Raw genomic sequence first — 14924 nt, forward strand, 5'->3', positions numbered from 1 at the left:
TGGAAGTGTAAAATGTCATAACGCCGGCGGCCTGCTGAACGGATCACCGGGATCTAGCTACCGCAGACTCACCTCTCAACAACCTCACAGCCCATAGATATAATATTTGTAAAGATGGACCCTAAGCGAGCTGTCACTGTTGCCACTTTGTTTTTATGTACGATTAACAATATGTAACCACCTTGCTGTGGCCATGTCGATAAAGTCATAGCGATAAACTATCGACATTTCTTGCAATTTGAATTTTACTTGAAAAGTTTAGCGATACCTAAAATCAAAAAACGCTTTTACTCTTTATGGTGGTTATCAGATCACGATTTTATCGTCACGCCACAGCAGGTAACGAAGGGAAAGTTCAGATTTTTAATTACAATACATAAATACGTACTAAAATATGTGTTCCGCAATAATTGAATCATTTTATTAAATTATAATATATTCATAATCCATTAGCATTTCAATTTTGTTTATTTTTAACGAAGAAATTGAAGCTTTAATTAATCGCTTTTCCGTTCCGCTGTGTAGCGTTTATTGATATACAACATGATTAAAATCGACTTTTCACGTTCCTAAAATGCACACATAGACGTTTTTACGCACACATACACAGCTTTGTAACCACCAAAACGGCAACAACTGGATTTGAAGTTCGTCTTGTCAACAGTATAGTTGTCCTTTTTTGACAAGTGGCATTTTCACAAGAGGGAGGAGAGAGAAGTGATACTAGTTCCTGCGCCGTCAAAGAGTACAGACACGTTGGGGCCTTGTCACAGCCACTCCAAAGTGTTGCCCTGTTGTCGCACTGTGCGTGCGGCCATTGCGGGGCCCATTCAATGAGTTGGCGAGTCACCATCTGTCATTTACAATTTTGAAACTGATTGTCATGACAGGTGTCCGCTAGTCTCCTCCTATAACCCTATATCCAGTCCATCCAACATTAAAATCATAGCCTTATGACCTTAGTTCCCATCGCAGCACGAAAGTGCTGCACTGCAATAGTATTTGCACCTGGCGGGGACCATCTCCGGATGTATCATATTTGTGCGTTCGGGGATGGTATCCGCCGTGTGTATGATGTGTATCCCTTGCTTTTAGATTAAATTGTCTTAAAGGGACTCTGCGCTGTTGGCTTCGGCCCCACGCACGCCTCCCAAAGGTCCGGGACCCCCTGGTCCCGAGATATGGAAAGATAGACAAATAATAACTAGTGGCTCTGTGAGCTGTAGACCTCGCGAGCATAGCTTATTGGGACCGTGCACGATGACAGCGCCACACAGCGGTTTGATCAATCAACAATACAATACAAAGATTACAAAAAGTTATGTCTTACTGGGGATCGAACCCAGACTTTCTGTGTGCAAACAAAAAAAACCATTGTTTACAAAATGCGCCATGATAGTTCTTAGCTAAGCTGACGAAATTCGGCTACTCATTCTCGAGAACAAACTAAATATCTAAATACCGCCTAAACCAGCAATACAATTTTTCTGCATTTTTTGCCATTTACAATGTAAATATGTCTCAAAAAGAAAATACTCTTATGATATCGATACAACTATTTGTTTAAGCGCGAGGTATCACAACTCCTCCATTTTTGAAAATTTCCAAAAACGGGATCGACAAAAAAAAATATTTACTCATAGAATCTGGTCACAAAATTTCACAAGAATCGGTTGAGAATTGTGACCTGTAGAGGAGAACATCCGGACATACAAAAGCAAAATGCCCGAGTCAAAACGTAGACCTTCGCTACGCTTCGGTCAATAATTTTAAGTTGTTTCTAAGCTTAACTGCCATAATAATAACAAATCACACAACCGTGGTTTCTTATCCATGATTGAACTCTACGTGACTGTAGGCGTATATGGTGATATGGTCTTATGATAATGACAGCATAGACGGTGCCTACTCTCCTTAGACTGCCGGTACCGCCTGGATCCATAATAGGTAGAAACGTCTGCTTCGCTGGATTATTTCTTTTTTCCGACTTCTCGATCCTGAAAAAGAAACTACAATAAATATATAGGTATAACCAAGACATAAGATGACATTTTATTTTATAAATATTTGTGACGCGTTGACTGGGAGATATTAAAAAATTTAGATATAAGATATACTCAAAGCTAAAGAGGCAACCGTATATAACGTATGTACAGTTGACGTCAAAGGTATGTTTACATTTTTAGCCTTATTACAAAGAAGTAAGGTGCAAAAGTCTAAACATATTGACATCGACTGTACGTAAAAGGAGAGAATGCTTTCTTTTAACAATTATTACTTTTAGGGTTGTCGCTAGTTGTAAGCTGTGATCAATTTTCACAGTCGCTGTTTGTTGTTTTTACCCCACATGTACCTTAATGTCTACAGCAGCGGTCGGCAACCCGCGGCCCGCGGGCCGCATGCGGCCCGTGAACCTGTCACTTGCAGCCCGCGAGCCTCCCTGGCTATTTTGTATGTAGTATTGACAAACGACAATGTCTGATAAAGGCATATATATTAACACAGTGCGGCCCGCGTCAACTTCGTTAACTACTATGTGGCCCTTGGCTGCTAAAAGGTTGCCGACCGCTGGTCTACAGCATAAGAATAATTTTTGACGCATGGTATGGTCGCGTTCATAATAACATGTTACTATAAATTTTTGTCTATTTTTATGTTTTTCTTTTTTTTGTTTAGTTTGTTTACTTAATTATTCTTCTTGTTTATTTTTTTGTATTCTCTATTTTCTTAATTATTCCTTCTGTGTACCTTTGTAGTGTTTTAATATGTTGCTTTATATGTTATCTGTCGTGGCACCACGTGGCTTTATAGCTAGTATTATGCTGAGTTGGGTCAATTTCGTGATGCACACTTATTAATTTCTTCTTTTCTTACTGTTGTTGTTGTCTGTACATGTCCGTACATGTTTTGTGATCGTCAAGAATAAGCATCTTTTATCTTATTTTAGAGCACCCAGCATGTTGTCACCTTGTCTACTCCCTCAGGCCGAGCAGCGGCGCCAGCAGCAGCCCCGAGGCCTGCCGAGGCCGAGGCAGAGGCCCGCGCTCGTCGGCGTATATGTAGGGGAGGCGGAGCACCCAGTAGGCGGAGCCCGAGAGCTCTATGGGCTCCGAACCGGAAGGTTCGGGGACGAAGATTGGTCCGCCTGTTACTGGTTGGACCTGGGCAAAAATAAGTGTTAAAATTTCCTGATTTTCGCTAGCTACCGAAGTAAACTGAACCTTAACCCACTAACTTTAGGGTCTAAAGTCACATTATAATAATGATGACATATTTTTGAACCATATTTCTATATATTAGTTTGACATTCATTTGATACCTATTACATAATTTGATATTGTATTTTTTTTTCCCTCATCTCTTAATAGTAAACATGTTTATAATTTTCTGATTAATGTACTATTTCTCTGTAACTATTTTATTTTTATTTTTAACTGATATAATTATTAACATGACTACTTGTAAATATTAATTTAATTTTATCTTTTTCCACACCCCAAGGGGTTTCATGTACTTTATATAATGTATAGTATATTGAATGCAAATAAAGAAATGAGAAATGAACCTTCAGAGTGACAAAATGTCGTCAACTGAGCTAGCATAGTATTAGTGCTTCGGCATAGACACGGCGAATATAACAGCATATCGGAGGTGAATAGGCGTTTTATTTCCCTACAATGTTTGTTAATAACTACAAATTTAAAATAAACCTTAACTCATTAACCTTAAGGTCGAAAATCACGTGCACCGATACCGAATCGTAAATATATCTTCACCTTAGTATTTGCACTAGCTACTAATTTAAAACCAACCTTAACCCACTAACCTTAGGGTCTAAAGTTACATGAACGGGTGCCTTCGGTGTAACAACGTGTACTCTCATTAGTTGGGCCAGCATAGTGTTAGTTCCTCGGTATAGACACGGAGCGTACAGCGGCATATCGGAGGTGACTAGGCGTTTTATTTCCCTATGATGTTTGTTGCTAACTACCAATGTAAAATGAACCTTAACACACTAACCTTAGGGTCTAAAGTCACGTGCATCGATGCCAGTTTTTGTGAAATATGTCTTCATCCATTTGCACTAACTACTAATTTAAAACCAACCTTAACCCACTAACCTTAGGGTCTAAAGTCACATGAACGGGTGCCTTCGGTGTAACAACGTGTACTCTCATAAGTTGGGCCAGCATAGTGTTAGTTCCTCGGCATAGACACGGCGCGTACAGCGGCATATCGGAGGTGACTAGGCGTTTTATTTCCCTACAATGTTTGTAGCTAACTACCAATCTAAAATGAACCTTAACACACTAACCTTAGGGTCTAAACTCACGTGCACCGATGCCAAATATCTTCACCTTAGTATTTGCACTAGCTACTAATTTAAAACCAACCTAAAACCGCTAACCTTAGGGTCTAAAGTCACATGAACGGGTGCCTTCGGAGTAACAACATGTACTCTCATAAGTTGGGCCAGCATAGTGTTAGTTCCTCGGCATAGACACGGCGTGTACAGCGGCATGTCAGAGTTGGCTGGGCGTTTTGTTTCCCTACAATGTTTGTTGCTAACTACCAATGTAAAATGAACCTTAACAACTAACCTTAGGGTCTAAAGTGACATGTACTGATGACAATTCGTGCGAAATGGATCTTCGCCTTAGTATTTGCACTAGCTACTAATTTAAAACCAACCTAAAACCGCTAACCTTAGGGTCTAAAGTCACATGAACCGGTGCCTTCGGTGTAACCACGTGTACTCTCATAAGTTGTGCCAGCATAGCGTTAGTTCCTCGGCATAGACACGGCGCGTAGAGCGGCATGTCAGAGTTGGCTGGGCGTTTTGTTTCCCTACAATGTTTGTTGTTAACTACCAATGTAAAATTAACTTTAACTCACTAACCTTAGAGTCTAAAGTCACGTGCATCGATGCCAGTTTTTGTGAAATATGTCTTCATCCATTTGCACTAACTACTAATTTAAAACCAACCTTAACCCACTAACCTTAGGGTCTAAAGTCACATGAACCGGTGCCTTCGGTGTAACCACGTGTACTCTCATAAGTTGTGCCAGCATACTGTTAGTTCCTCGGCATAGACACGGCGCATAGAGCGGCATATCGGAGGCGGTTAGGCGTTTTATTTCCCTACAATGTTTGTAGCTAACTACCAATCTAAAATGAACCTTAACACACTAACCTTAGGGTCTAAACTCACGTGCACCGATGCCAAATATCTTCACCTTAGTATTTGCACTAGCTACTAATTTAAAACCAACCTAAAACCGCTAACCTTAGGGTCTAAAGTCACATGAACGGGTGCCTTCGGAGTAACAACATGTACTCTCATAAGTTGGGCCAGCATAGTGTTAGTTCCTCGGCATAGACACGGCGTGTACAGCGGCATGTCAGAGTTGGCTGGGCGTTTTGTTTCCCTACAATGTTTGTTGCTAACTACCAATGTAAAATGAACCTTAACAACTAACCTTAGGGTCTAAAGTGACATGTACTGATGACAATTCGTGCGAAATGGATCTTCGCCTTAGTATTTGCACTAGCTACTAATTTAAAACCAACCTAAAACCGCTAACCTTAGGGTCTAAAGTCACATGAACCGGTGCCTTCGGTGTAACCACGTGTACTCTCATAAGTTGTGCCAGCATAGCGTTAGTTCCTCGGCATAGACACGGCGTGTAGAGCGGCATATCGGAGGCGGCTAGCCGCGCGCCCGCGGCGCCAGCGTCGCGGCCGCACGCGCCGCCACCACCGTTTACTACGGTGTCGGGCGAGGACATCATGAACCTGAAATGTTGGAGTTTACATATATTTAACAATTCTTATTAGGCAATAGCATAGAGAAATCCGATTGATATCCGAATTCAAATATATTTCATCCAGTGCATCTACATTAATGGTAATTTTTAACCCTTTGACCGCCAAAGACGTCAACTGACGCGCACGGCTACAACCCAATATCAACCTTCGTGCATTCTGACAAGGTTCACGATGACGTGCCGCGCACGATAGGCGTGGCGTTCAGAAGGTTATAAAGTCTGAATAGTTTTTGAACAATCGCAATCCTGGGGTCCTTACGATGCCACTTGCAGGACGACGTCAGAAGACCATACTGATTCAAGATAGATAGGTCATTTGCAATTTAAAATAAAAAACTCTAAAATTGTTACAAAATTGACTTCGGTGCGAAGCCAAAGGCCGGCTTCAGAGCAGCATAATTCGGACTTCAGTCAATATTAGGCATAGGATCGAAGGCGTAGCGATGAGCTAAAAAATAGAGCAAGACAAGCAAAAAAACGGTCACCCATCCAAGTACTGACCCCGCCCGACGTTGCTTAACTTCGGTCAAAAATCACGTTTGTTGTATGGGAGCCCCACTTAAATCTTTATTTTATTCTGTTTTTAGTATTTGTTGTTATAGCGGCAACAGAAATACATCATCTGTGAAAATTTCAACTGTCTAGCTATCACGGTTCGTGAGATACAGCCTGGTAACAGACGGACGGACGGACGGACAGCGAAGTCTTAGTAATAGGGTCCCGTTTTTTACCCTTTGGGTACGGAACCCTAAAAAACGGGACATATTACTAAGACTCCGCTGTCCGTCCGTCCATCTGTCTGTAACCAGGCTGTAACTCATGAACCGTGATAGACAGTTGAAATTTCCGCAGATGATGTATTTCTATTGCCGCTATAACAACAAATATTAAAATAAAATAAATATTTAAGTGGGGCTTCCCATACAACAAACGTGATTTTTTTGCCGTTTTTTGCGTAATGGTACGAAACCCTTCGCGCGCGAGTCCGATTCGCACTTGGCCGGTTTTGTTTTCTGTTATTCCGATTAATTATATTAAGAACAAACACTTACCTGTGCCCGCGGGGGCACTCGTATTCAAAACCCAGGAATATCTTGACGGTGAGGTGATGCGGCGCGGTGCTTTTCCCGCGCCCGCGCGCAGACGCTTGCGCAGCTCGCCAGGCGCTTACTTGCTCCATACTGGAACATACAAACATACAGAGTTGATTCTAAACGAAATTGTTCACCCAAGATACTTAACTCTGACACATATCAGTGAAAGAATAAGGATCAAAGTCAAATGGCGTTGTAACAATTTTAATCTTGTCGAAAGATGGCAGTGAATTTACTGTGGCTTTGACAGTCCGCCTCTGTTTCAAATTATCTTTGCTTTGATGAAGCGTAGAAGTGTCGAATCATATTTTCATAGTCATTTGACGTTTATGGTGACACCTCTACCTACTTTATCGCTGTACGCAATGTAAGACGTCCACACTGTATGAGACGCCTCGTGAACGCATAGAGTGCCTCGCCAGAGGCATTGTGGCCACGGGTGCATATAACTTAATCGAGATACGAGTATGTCTTCACAAATGAGCTGTTGAGCTGAAAAGAGACGGATAGTCTATCTCGCCGCGAGATACTGTCGCGCCAATCATGTGCTAGCCCGGCTGGTAATTTCCTTGCGAGGTGGCTCGTCCTGTAAGGGCCCGTTTAACGATAGAACCATACTCATGTAGTTTAATTAAAGCAATAACACCAGCGGCAAGGAGAAGGCTGGCAGCAGGCCTAGTGGACTGTATGACGACTGACCGCACTCTGGCGTCCCACGGCAGCAGGTAGTTGGTGTGCGGGAGCAGCCCCGGCTGCAGGTGCTCGGGCAGGCCCAGGCTGTGCGAGTACAGCGAGGAGGCGCCGAGGCAGGCCAGGGACCAGGAGGAGAAGGCTGGCAGCAGGCCTAGTGGACTGTATGACGACTGACCGCACTCTGGCGTCCCACGGCAGCAGGTAGTTGGTGTGCGGGAGCAGCCCCGGCTGCAGGTGCTCGGGCAGGCCCAGGCTGTGCGAGTACAGCGAGGAGGCGCCGAGGCAGGCCAGGGACCAGGAGGAGAAGGCTGGCAGCAGGCCTAGTGGACTGTATGACGACTGACCGCACTCTGGCGTCCCACGGCAGCAGGTAGTTGGTGTGCGGGAGCAGCCCCGGCTGCAGGTGCTCGGGCAGGCCCAGGCTGTGCGAGTACAGCGAGGAGGCGCCGAGGCAGGCCAGGGACCAGGAGGAGAAGGCTGGCAGCAGGCCTAGTGGACTGTATGACGACTGACCGCACTCTGGCGTCCCACGGCAGCAGGTAGTTGGTGTGCGGGAGCAGCCCCGGCTGCAGGTGCTCGGGCAGGCCCAGGCTGTGCGAGTACAGCGAGGAGGCGCCGAGGCAGGCCAGGGACCAGGAGGAGAAGGCTGGCAGCAGGCCTAGTGGACTGTATGACGACTGACCGCACTCTGGCGTCCCACGGCAGCAGGTAGTTGGTGTGCGGGAGCAGCCCCGGCTGCAGGTGCTCGGGCAGGCCCAGGCTGTGCGAGTACAGCGAGGAGGCGCCGAGGCAGGCCAGGGACCAGGAGGAGAAGGCTGGCAGCAGGCCTAGTGGACTGTATGACGACTGACCGCACTCTGGCGTCCCACGGCAGCAGGTAGTTGGTGTGCGGGAGCAGCCCCGGCTGCAGGTGCTCGGGCAGGCCCAGGCTGTGCGAGTACAGCGAGGAGGCGCCGAGGCAGGCCAGGGACCAGGAGGAGAAGGCTGGCAGCAGGCCTAGTGGACTGTATGACGACTGACCGCACTCTGGCGTCCCACGGCAGCAGGTAGTTGGTGTGCGGGAGCAGCCCCGGCTGCAGGTGCTCGGGCAGGCCCAGGCTGTGCGAGTACAGCGAGGAGGCGCCGAGGCAGGCCAGGGACCAGGAGGAGAAGGCTGGCAGCAGGCCTAGTGGACTGTATGACGACTGACCGCACTCTGGCGTCCCACGGCAGCAGGTAGTTGGTGTGCGGGAGCAGCCCCGGCTGCAGGTGCTCGGGCAGGCCCAGGCTGTGCGAGTACAGCGAGGAGGCGCCGAGGCAGGCCAGGGACCAGGAGGAGAAGGCTGGCAGCAGGCCTAGTGGACTGTATGACGACTGACCGCACTCTGGCGTCCCACGGCAGCAGGTAGTTGGTGTGCGGGAGCAGCCCCGGCTGCAGGTGCTCGGGCAGGCCCAGGCTGTGCGAGTACAGCGAGGAGGCGCCGAGGCAGGCCAGGGACCAGGAGGAGAAGGCTGGCAGCAGGCCTAGTGGACTGTATGACGACTGACCGCACTCTGGCGTCCCACGGCAGCAGGTAGTTGGTGTGCGGGAGCAGCCCCGGCTGCAGGTGCTCGGGCAGGCCCAGGCTGTGCGAGTACAGCGAGGAGGCGCCGAGGCAGGCCAGGGACCAGGAGGAGAAGGCTGGCAGCAGGCCTAGTGGACTGTATGACGACTGACCGCACTCTGGCGTCCCACGGCAGCAGGTAGTTGGTGTGCGGGAGCAGCCCCGGCTGCAGGTGCTCGGGCAGGCCCAGGCTGTGCGAGTACAGCGAGGAGGCGCCGAGGCAGGCCAGGGACCAGGAGGAGAAGGCTGGCAGCAGGCCTAGTGGACTGTATGACGACTGACCGCACTCTGGCGTCCCACGGCAGCAGGTAGTTGGTGTGCGGGAGCAGCCCCGGCTGCAGGTGCTCGGGCAGGCCCAGGCTGTGCGAGTACAGCGAGGAGGCGCCGAGGCAGGCCAGGGACCAGGAGGAGAAGGCTGGCAGCAGGCCTAGTGGACTGTATGACGACTGACCGCACTCTGGCGTCCCACGGCAGCAGGTAGTTGGTGTGCGGGAGCAGCCCCGGCTGCAGGTGCTCGGGCAGGCCCAGGCTGTGCGAGTACAGCGAGGAGGCGCCGAGGCAGGCCAGGGACCAGGAGGAGAAGGCTGGCAGCAGGCCTAGTGGACTGTATGACGACTGACCGCACTCTGGCGTCCCACGGCAGCAGGTAGTTGGTGTGCGGGAGCAGCCCCGGCTGCAGGTGCTCGGGCAGGCCCAGGCTGTGCGAGTACAGCGAGGAGGCGCCGAGGCAGGCCAGGGACCAGGAGGAGAAGGCTGGCAGCAGGCCTAGTGGACTGTATGACGACTGACCGCACTCTGGCGTCCCACGGCAGCAGGTAGTTGGTGTGCGGGAGCAGCCCCGGCTGCAGGTGCTCGGGCAGGCCCAGGCTGTGCGAGTACAGCGAGGAGGCGCCGAGGCAGGCCAGGGACCAGGAGGAGAAGGCTGGCAGCAGGCCTAGTGGACTGTATGACGACTGACCGCACTCTGGCGTCCCACGGCAGCAGGTAGTTGGTGTGCGGGAGCAGCCCCGGCTGCAGGTGCTCGGGCAGGCCCAGGCTGTGCGAGTACAGCGAGGAGGCGCCGAGGCAGGCCAGGGACCAGGAGGAGAAGGCTGGCAGCAGGCCTAGTGGACTGTATGACGACTGACCGCACTCTGGCGTCCCACGGCAGCAGGTAGTTGGTGTGCGGGAGCAGCCCCGGCTGCAGGTGCTCGGGCAGGCCCAGGCTGTGCGAGTACAGCGAGGAGGCGCCGAGGCAGGCCAGGGACCAGGAGGAGAAGGCTGGCAGCAGGCCTAGTGGACTGTATGACGACTGACCGCACTCTGGCGTCCCACGGCAGCAGGTAGTTGGTGTGCGGGAGCAGCCCCGGCTGCAGGTGCTCGGGCAGGCCCAGGCTGTGCGAGTACAGCGAGGAGGCGCCGAGGCAGGCCAGGGACCAGGAGGAGAAGGCTGGCAGCAGGCCTAGTGGACTGTATGACGACTGACCGCACTCTGGCGTCCCACGGCAGCAGGTAGTTGGTGTGCGGGAGCAGCCCCGGCTGCAGGTGCTCGGGCAGGCCCAGGCTGTGCGAGTACAGCGAGGAGGCGCCGAGGCAGGCCAGGGACCAGGAGGAGAAGGCTGGCAGCAGGCCTAGTGGACTGTATGACGACTGACCGCACTCTGGCGTCCCACGGCAGCAGGTAGTTGGTGTGCGGGAGCAGCCCCGGCTGCAGGTGCTCGGGCAGGCCCAGGCTGTGCGAGTACAGCGAGGAGGCGCCGAGGCAGGCCAGGGACCAGGAGGAGAAGGCTGGCAGCAGGCCTAGTGGACTGTATGACGACTGACCGCACTCTGGCGTCCCACGGCAGCAGGTAGTTGGTGTGCGGGAGCAGCCCCGGCTGCAGGTGCTCGGGCAGGCCCAGGCTGTGCGAGTACAGCGAGGAGGCGCCGAGGCAGGCCAGGGACCAGGAGGAGAAGGCTGGCAGCAGGCCTAGTGGACTGTATGACGACTGACCGCACTCTGGCGTCCCACGGCAGCAGGTAGTTGGTGTGCGGGAGCAGCCCCGGCTGCAGGTGCTCGGGCAGGCCCAGGCTGTGCGAGTACAGCGAGGAGGCGCCGAGGCAGGCCAGGGACCAGGAGGAGAAGGCTGGCAGCAGGCCTAGTGGACTGTATGACGACTGACCGCACTCTGGCGTCCCACGGCAGCAGGTAGTTGGTGTGCGGGAGCAGCCCCGGCTGCAGGTGCTCGGGCAGGCCCAGGCTGTGCGAGTACAGCGAGGAGGCGCCGAGGCAGGCCAGGGACCAGGAGGAGAAGGCTGGCAGCAGGCCTAGTGGACTGTATGACGACTGACCGCACTCTGGCGTCCCACGGCAGCAGGTAGTTGGTGTGCGGGAGCAGCCCCGGCTGCAGGTGCTCGGGCAGGCCCAGGCTGTGCGAGTACAGCGAGGAGGCGCCGAGGCAGGCCAGGGACCAGGAGGAGAAGGCTGGCAGCAGGCCTAGTGGACTGTATGACGACTGACCGCACTCTGGCGTCCCACGGCAGCAGGTAGTTGGTGTGCGGGAGCAGCCCCGGCTGCAGGTGCTCGGGCAGGCCCAGGCTGTGCGAGTACAGCGAGGAGGCGCCGAGGCAGGCCAGGGACCAGGAGGAGAAGGCTGGCAGCAGGCCTAGTGGACTGTATGACGACTGACCGCACTCTGGCGTCCCACGGCAGCAGGTAGTTGGTGTGCGGGAGCAGCCCCGGCTGCAGGTGCTCGGGCAGGCCCAGGCTGTGCGAGTACAGCGAGGAGGCGCCGAGGCAGGCCAGGGACCAGGAGGAGAAGGCTGGCAGCAGGCCTAGTGGACTGTATGACGACTGACCGCACTCTGGCGTCCCACGGCAGCAGGTAGTTGGTGTGCGGGAGCAGCCCCGGCTGCAGGTGCTCGGGCAGGCCCAGGCTGTGCGAGTACAGCGAGGAGGCGCCGAGGCAGGCCAGGGACCAGGAGGAGAAGGCTGGCAGCAGGCCTAGTGGACTGTATGACGACTGACCGCACTCTGGCGTCCCACGGCAGCAGGTAGTTGGTGTGCGGGAGCAGCCCCGGCTGCAGGTGCTCGGGCAGGCCCAGGCTGTGCGAGTACAGCGAGGAGGCGCCGAGGCAGGCCAGGGACCAGGAGGAGAAGGCTGGCAGCAGGCCTAGTGGACTGTATGACGACTGACCGCACTCTGGCGTCCCACGGCAGCAGGTAGTTGGTGTGCGGGAGCAGCCCCGGCTGCAGGTGCTCGGGCAGGCCCAGGCTGTGCGAGTACAGCGAGGAGGCGCCGAGGCAGGCCAGGGACCAGGAGGAGAAGGCTGGCAGCAGGCCTAGTGGACTGTATGACGACTGACCGCACTCTGGCGTCCCACGGCAGCAGGTAGTTGGTGTGCGGGAGCAGCCCCGGCTGCAGGTGCTCGGGCAGGCCCAGGCTGTGCGAGTACAGCGAGGAGGCGCCGAGGCAGGCCAGGGACCAGGAGGAGAAGGCTGGCAGCAGGCCTAGTGGACTGTATGACGACTGACCGCACTCTGGCGTCCCACGGCAGCAGGTAGTTGGTGTGCGGGAGCAGCCCCGGCTGCAGGTGCTCGGGCAGGCCCAGGCTGTGCGAGTACAGCGAGGAGGCGCCGAGGCAGGCCAGGGACCAGGAGGAGAAGGCTGGCAGCAGGCCTAGTGGACTGTATGACGACTGACCGCACTCTGGCGTCCCACGGCAGCAGGTAGTTGGTGTGCGGGAGCAGCCCCGGCTGCAGGTGCTCGGGCAGGCCCAGGCTGTGCGAGTACAGCGAGGAGGCGCCGAGGCAGGCCAGGGACCAGGAGGAGAAGGCTGGCAGCAGGCCTAGTGGACTGTATGACGACTGACCGCACTCTGGCGTCCCACGGCAGCAGGTAGTTGGTGTGCGGGAGCAGCCCCGGCTGCAGGTGCTCGGGCAGGCCCAGGCTGTGCGAGTACAGCGAGGAGGCGCCGAGGCAGGCCAGGGACCAGGAGGAGAAGGCTGGCAGCAGGCCTAGTGGACTGTATGACGACTGACCGCACTCTGGCGTCCCACGGCAGCAGGTAGTTGGTGTGCGGGAGCAGCCCCGGCTGCAGGTGCTCGGGCAGGCCCAGGCTGTGCGAGTACAGCGAGGAGGCGCCGAGGCAGGCCAGGGACCAGGAGGAGAAGGCTGGCAGCAGGCCTAGTGGACTGTATGACGACTGACCGCACTCTGGCGTCCCACGGCAGCAGGTAGTTGGTGTGCGGGAGCAGCCCCGGCTGCAGGTGCTCGGGCAGGCCCAGGCTGTGCGAGTACAGCGAGGAGGCGCCGAGGCAGGCCAGGGACCAGGAGGAGAAGGCTGGCAGCAGGCCTAGTGGACTGTATGACGACTGACCGCACTCTGGCGTCCCACGGCAGCAGGTAGTTGGTGTGCGGGAGCAGCCCCGGCTGCAGGTGCTCGGGCAGGCCCAGGCTGTGCGAGTACAGCGAGGAGGCGCCGAGGCAGGCCAGGGACCAGGAGGAGAAGGCTGGCAGCAGGCCTAGTGGACTGTATGACGACTGACCGCACTCTGGCGTCCCACGGCAGCAGGTAGTTGGTGTGCGGGAGCAGCCCCGGCTGCAGGTGCTCGGGCAGGCCCAGGCTGTGCGAGTACAGCGAGGAGGCGCCGAGGCAGGCCAGGGACCAGGAGGAGAAGGCTGGCAGCAGGCCTAGTGGACTGTATGACGACTGACCGCACTCTGGCGTCCCACGGCAGCAGGTAGTTGGTGTGCGGGAGCAGCCCCGGCTGCAGGTGCTCGGGCAGGCCCAGGCTGTGCGAGTACAGCGAGGAGGCGCCGAGGCAGGCCAGGGACCAGGAGGAGAAGGCTGGCAGCAGGCCTAGTGGACTGTATGACGACTGACCGCACTCTGGCGTCCCACGGCAGCAGGTAGTTGGTGTGCGGGAGCAGCCCCGGCTGCAGGTGCTCGGGCAGGCCCAGGCTGTGCGAGTACAGCGAGGAGGCGCCGAGGCAGGCCAGGGACCAGGAGGAGAAGGCTGGCAGCAGGCCTAGTGGACTGTATGACGACTGACCGCACTCTGGCGTCCCACGGCAGCAGGTAGTTGGTGTGCGGGAGCAGCCCCGGCTGCAGGTGCTCGGGCAGGCCCAGGCTGTGCGAGTACAGCGAGGAGGCGCCGAGGCAGGCCAGGGACCAGGAGGAGAAGGCTGGCAGCAGGCCTAGTGGACTGTATGACGACTGACCGCACTCTGGCGTCCCACGGCAGCAGGTAGTTGGTGTGCGGGAGCAGCCCCGGCTGCAGGTGCTCGGGCAGGCCCAGGCTGTGCGAGTACAGCGAGGAGGCGCCGAGGCAGGCCAGGGACCAGGAGGAGAAGGCTGGCAGCAGGCCTAGTGGACTGTATGACGACTGACCGCACTCTGGCGTCCCACGGCAGCAGGTAGTTGGTGTGCGGGAGCAGCCCCGGCTGCAGGTGCTCGGGCAGGCCCAGGCTGTGCGAGTACAGCGAGGAGGCGCCGAGGCAGGCCAGGGACCAGGAGGAGAAGGCTGGCAGCAGGCCTAGTGGACTGTATGACGACTGACCGCACTCTGGCGTCCCACGGCAGCAGGTAGTTGGTGTGCGGGAGCAGCCCCGGCTGCAGGTGCTCGGGCAGGCCCAGGCTGTGCGAGTACAGCGAGGAGGCGCCGAGGCAGGCCAGGGACCAGGAGGAGAAGGCTGGCAGCAGGCCTAGTGGACTGTATGACGACTGACCGCACTCTGGCGTCCCACGGCAGCAGGTAGTTGGT

General features: G+C 54.9%; 1 protein-coding gene across 1 annotated transcript in view; it reads right to left on the reverse strand.

Annotated features, from left to right (window-relative positions):
* Positions 1–2947: 2947 nt before the first annotated feature.
* The window catches only part of LOC134655851 (nonsense-mediated mRNA decay factor SMG8), a 35335-nt gene continuing 23358 nt past the window's right edge, over positions 2948–14924 (reverse strand). The window contains exons 12-14 of the mRNA XM_063511345.1: positions 6882–7010; positions 5587–5797; positions 2948–3161 (exon numbers count right to left, since the gene is read on the reverse strand). Of these exons, the coding sequence (XP_063367415.1) occupies positions 2973–3161; positions 5587–5797; positions 6882–7010 (529 nt within the window). The 3' untranslated portion in view covers positions 2948–2972. The remainder of the gene's footprint in view (positions 3162–5586; positions 5798–6881; positions 7011–14924) is intronic.

The sequence above is a fragment of the Cydia amplana genome, chromosome 2, assembly GCF_948474715.1.
Source record: "Cydia amplana chromosome 2, ilCydAmpl1.1, whole genome shotgun sequence".
Classification (NCBI taxonomy): Eukaryota; Metazoa; Arthropoda; class Insecta; order Lepidoptera; family Tortricidae; genus Cydia; species Cydia amplana.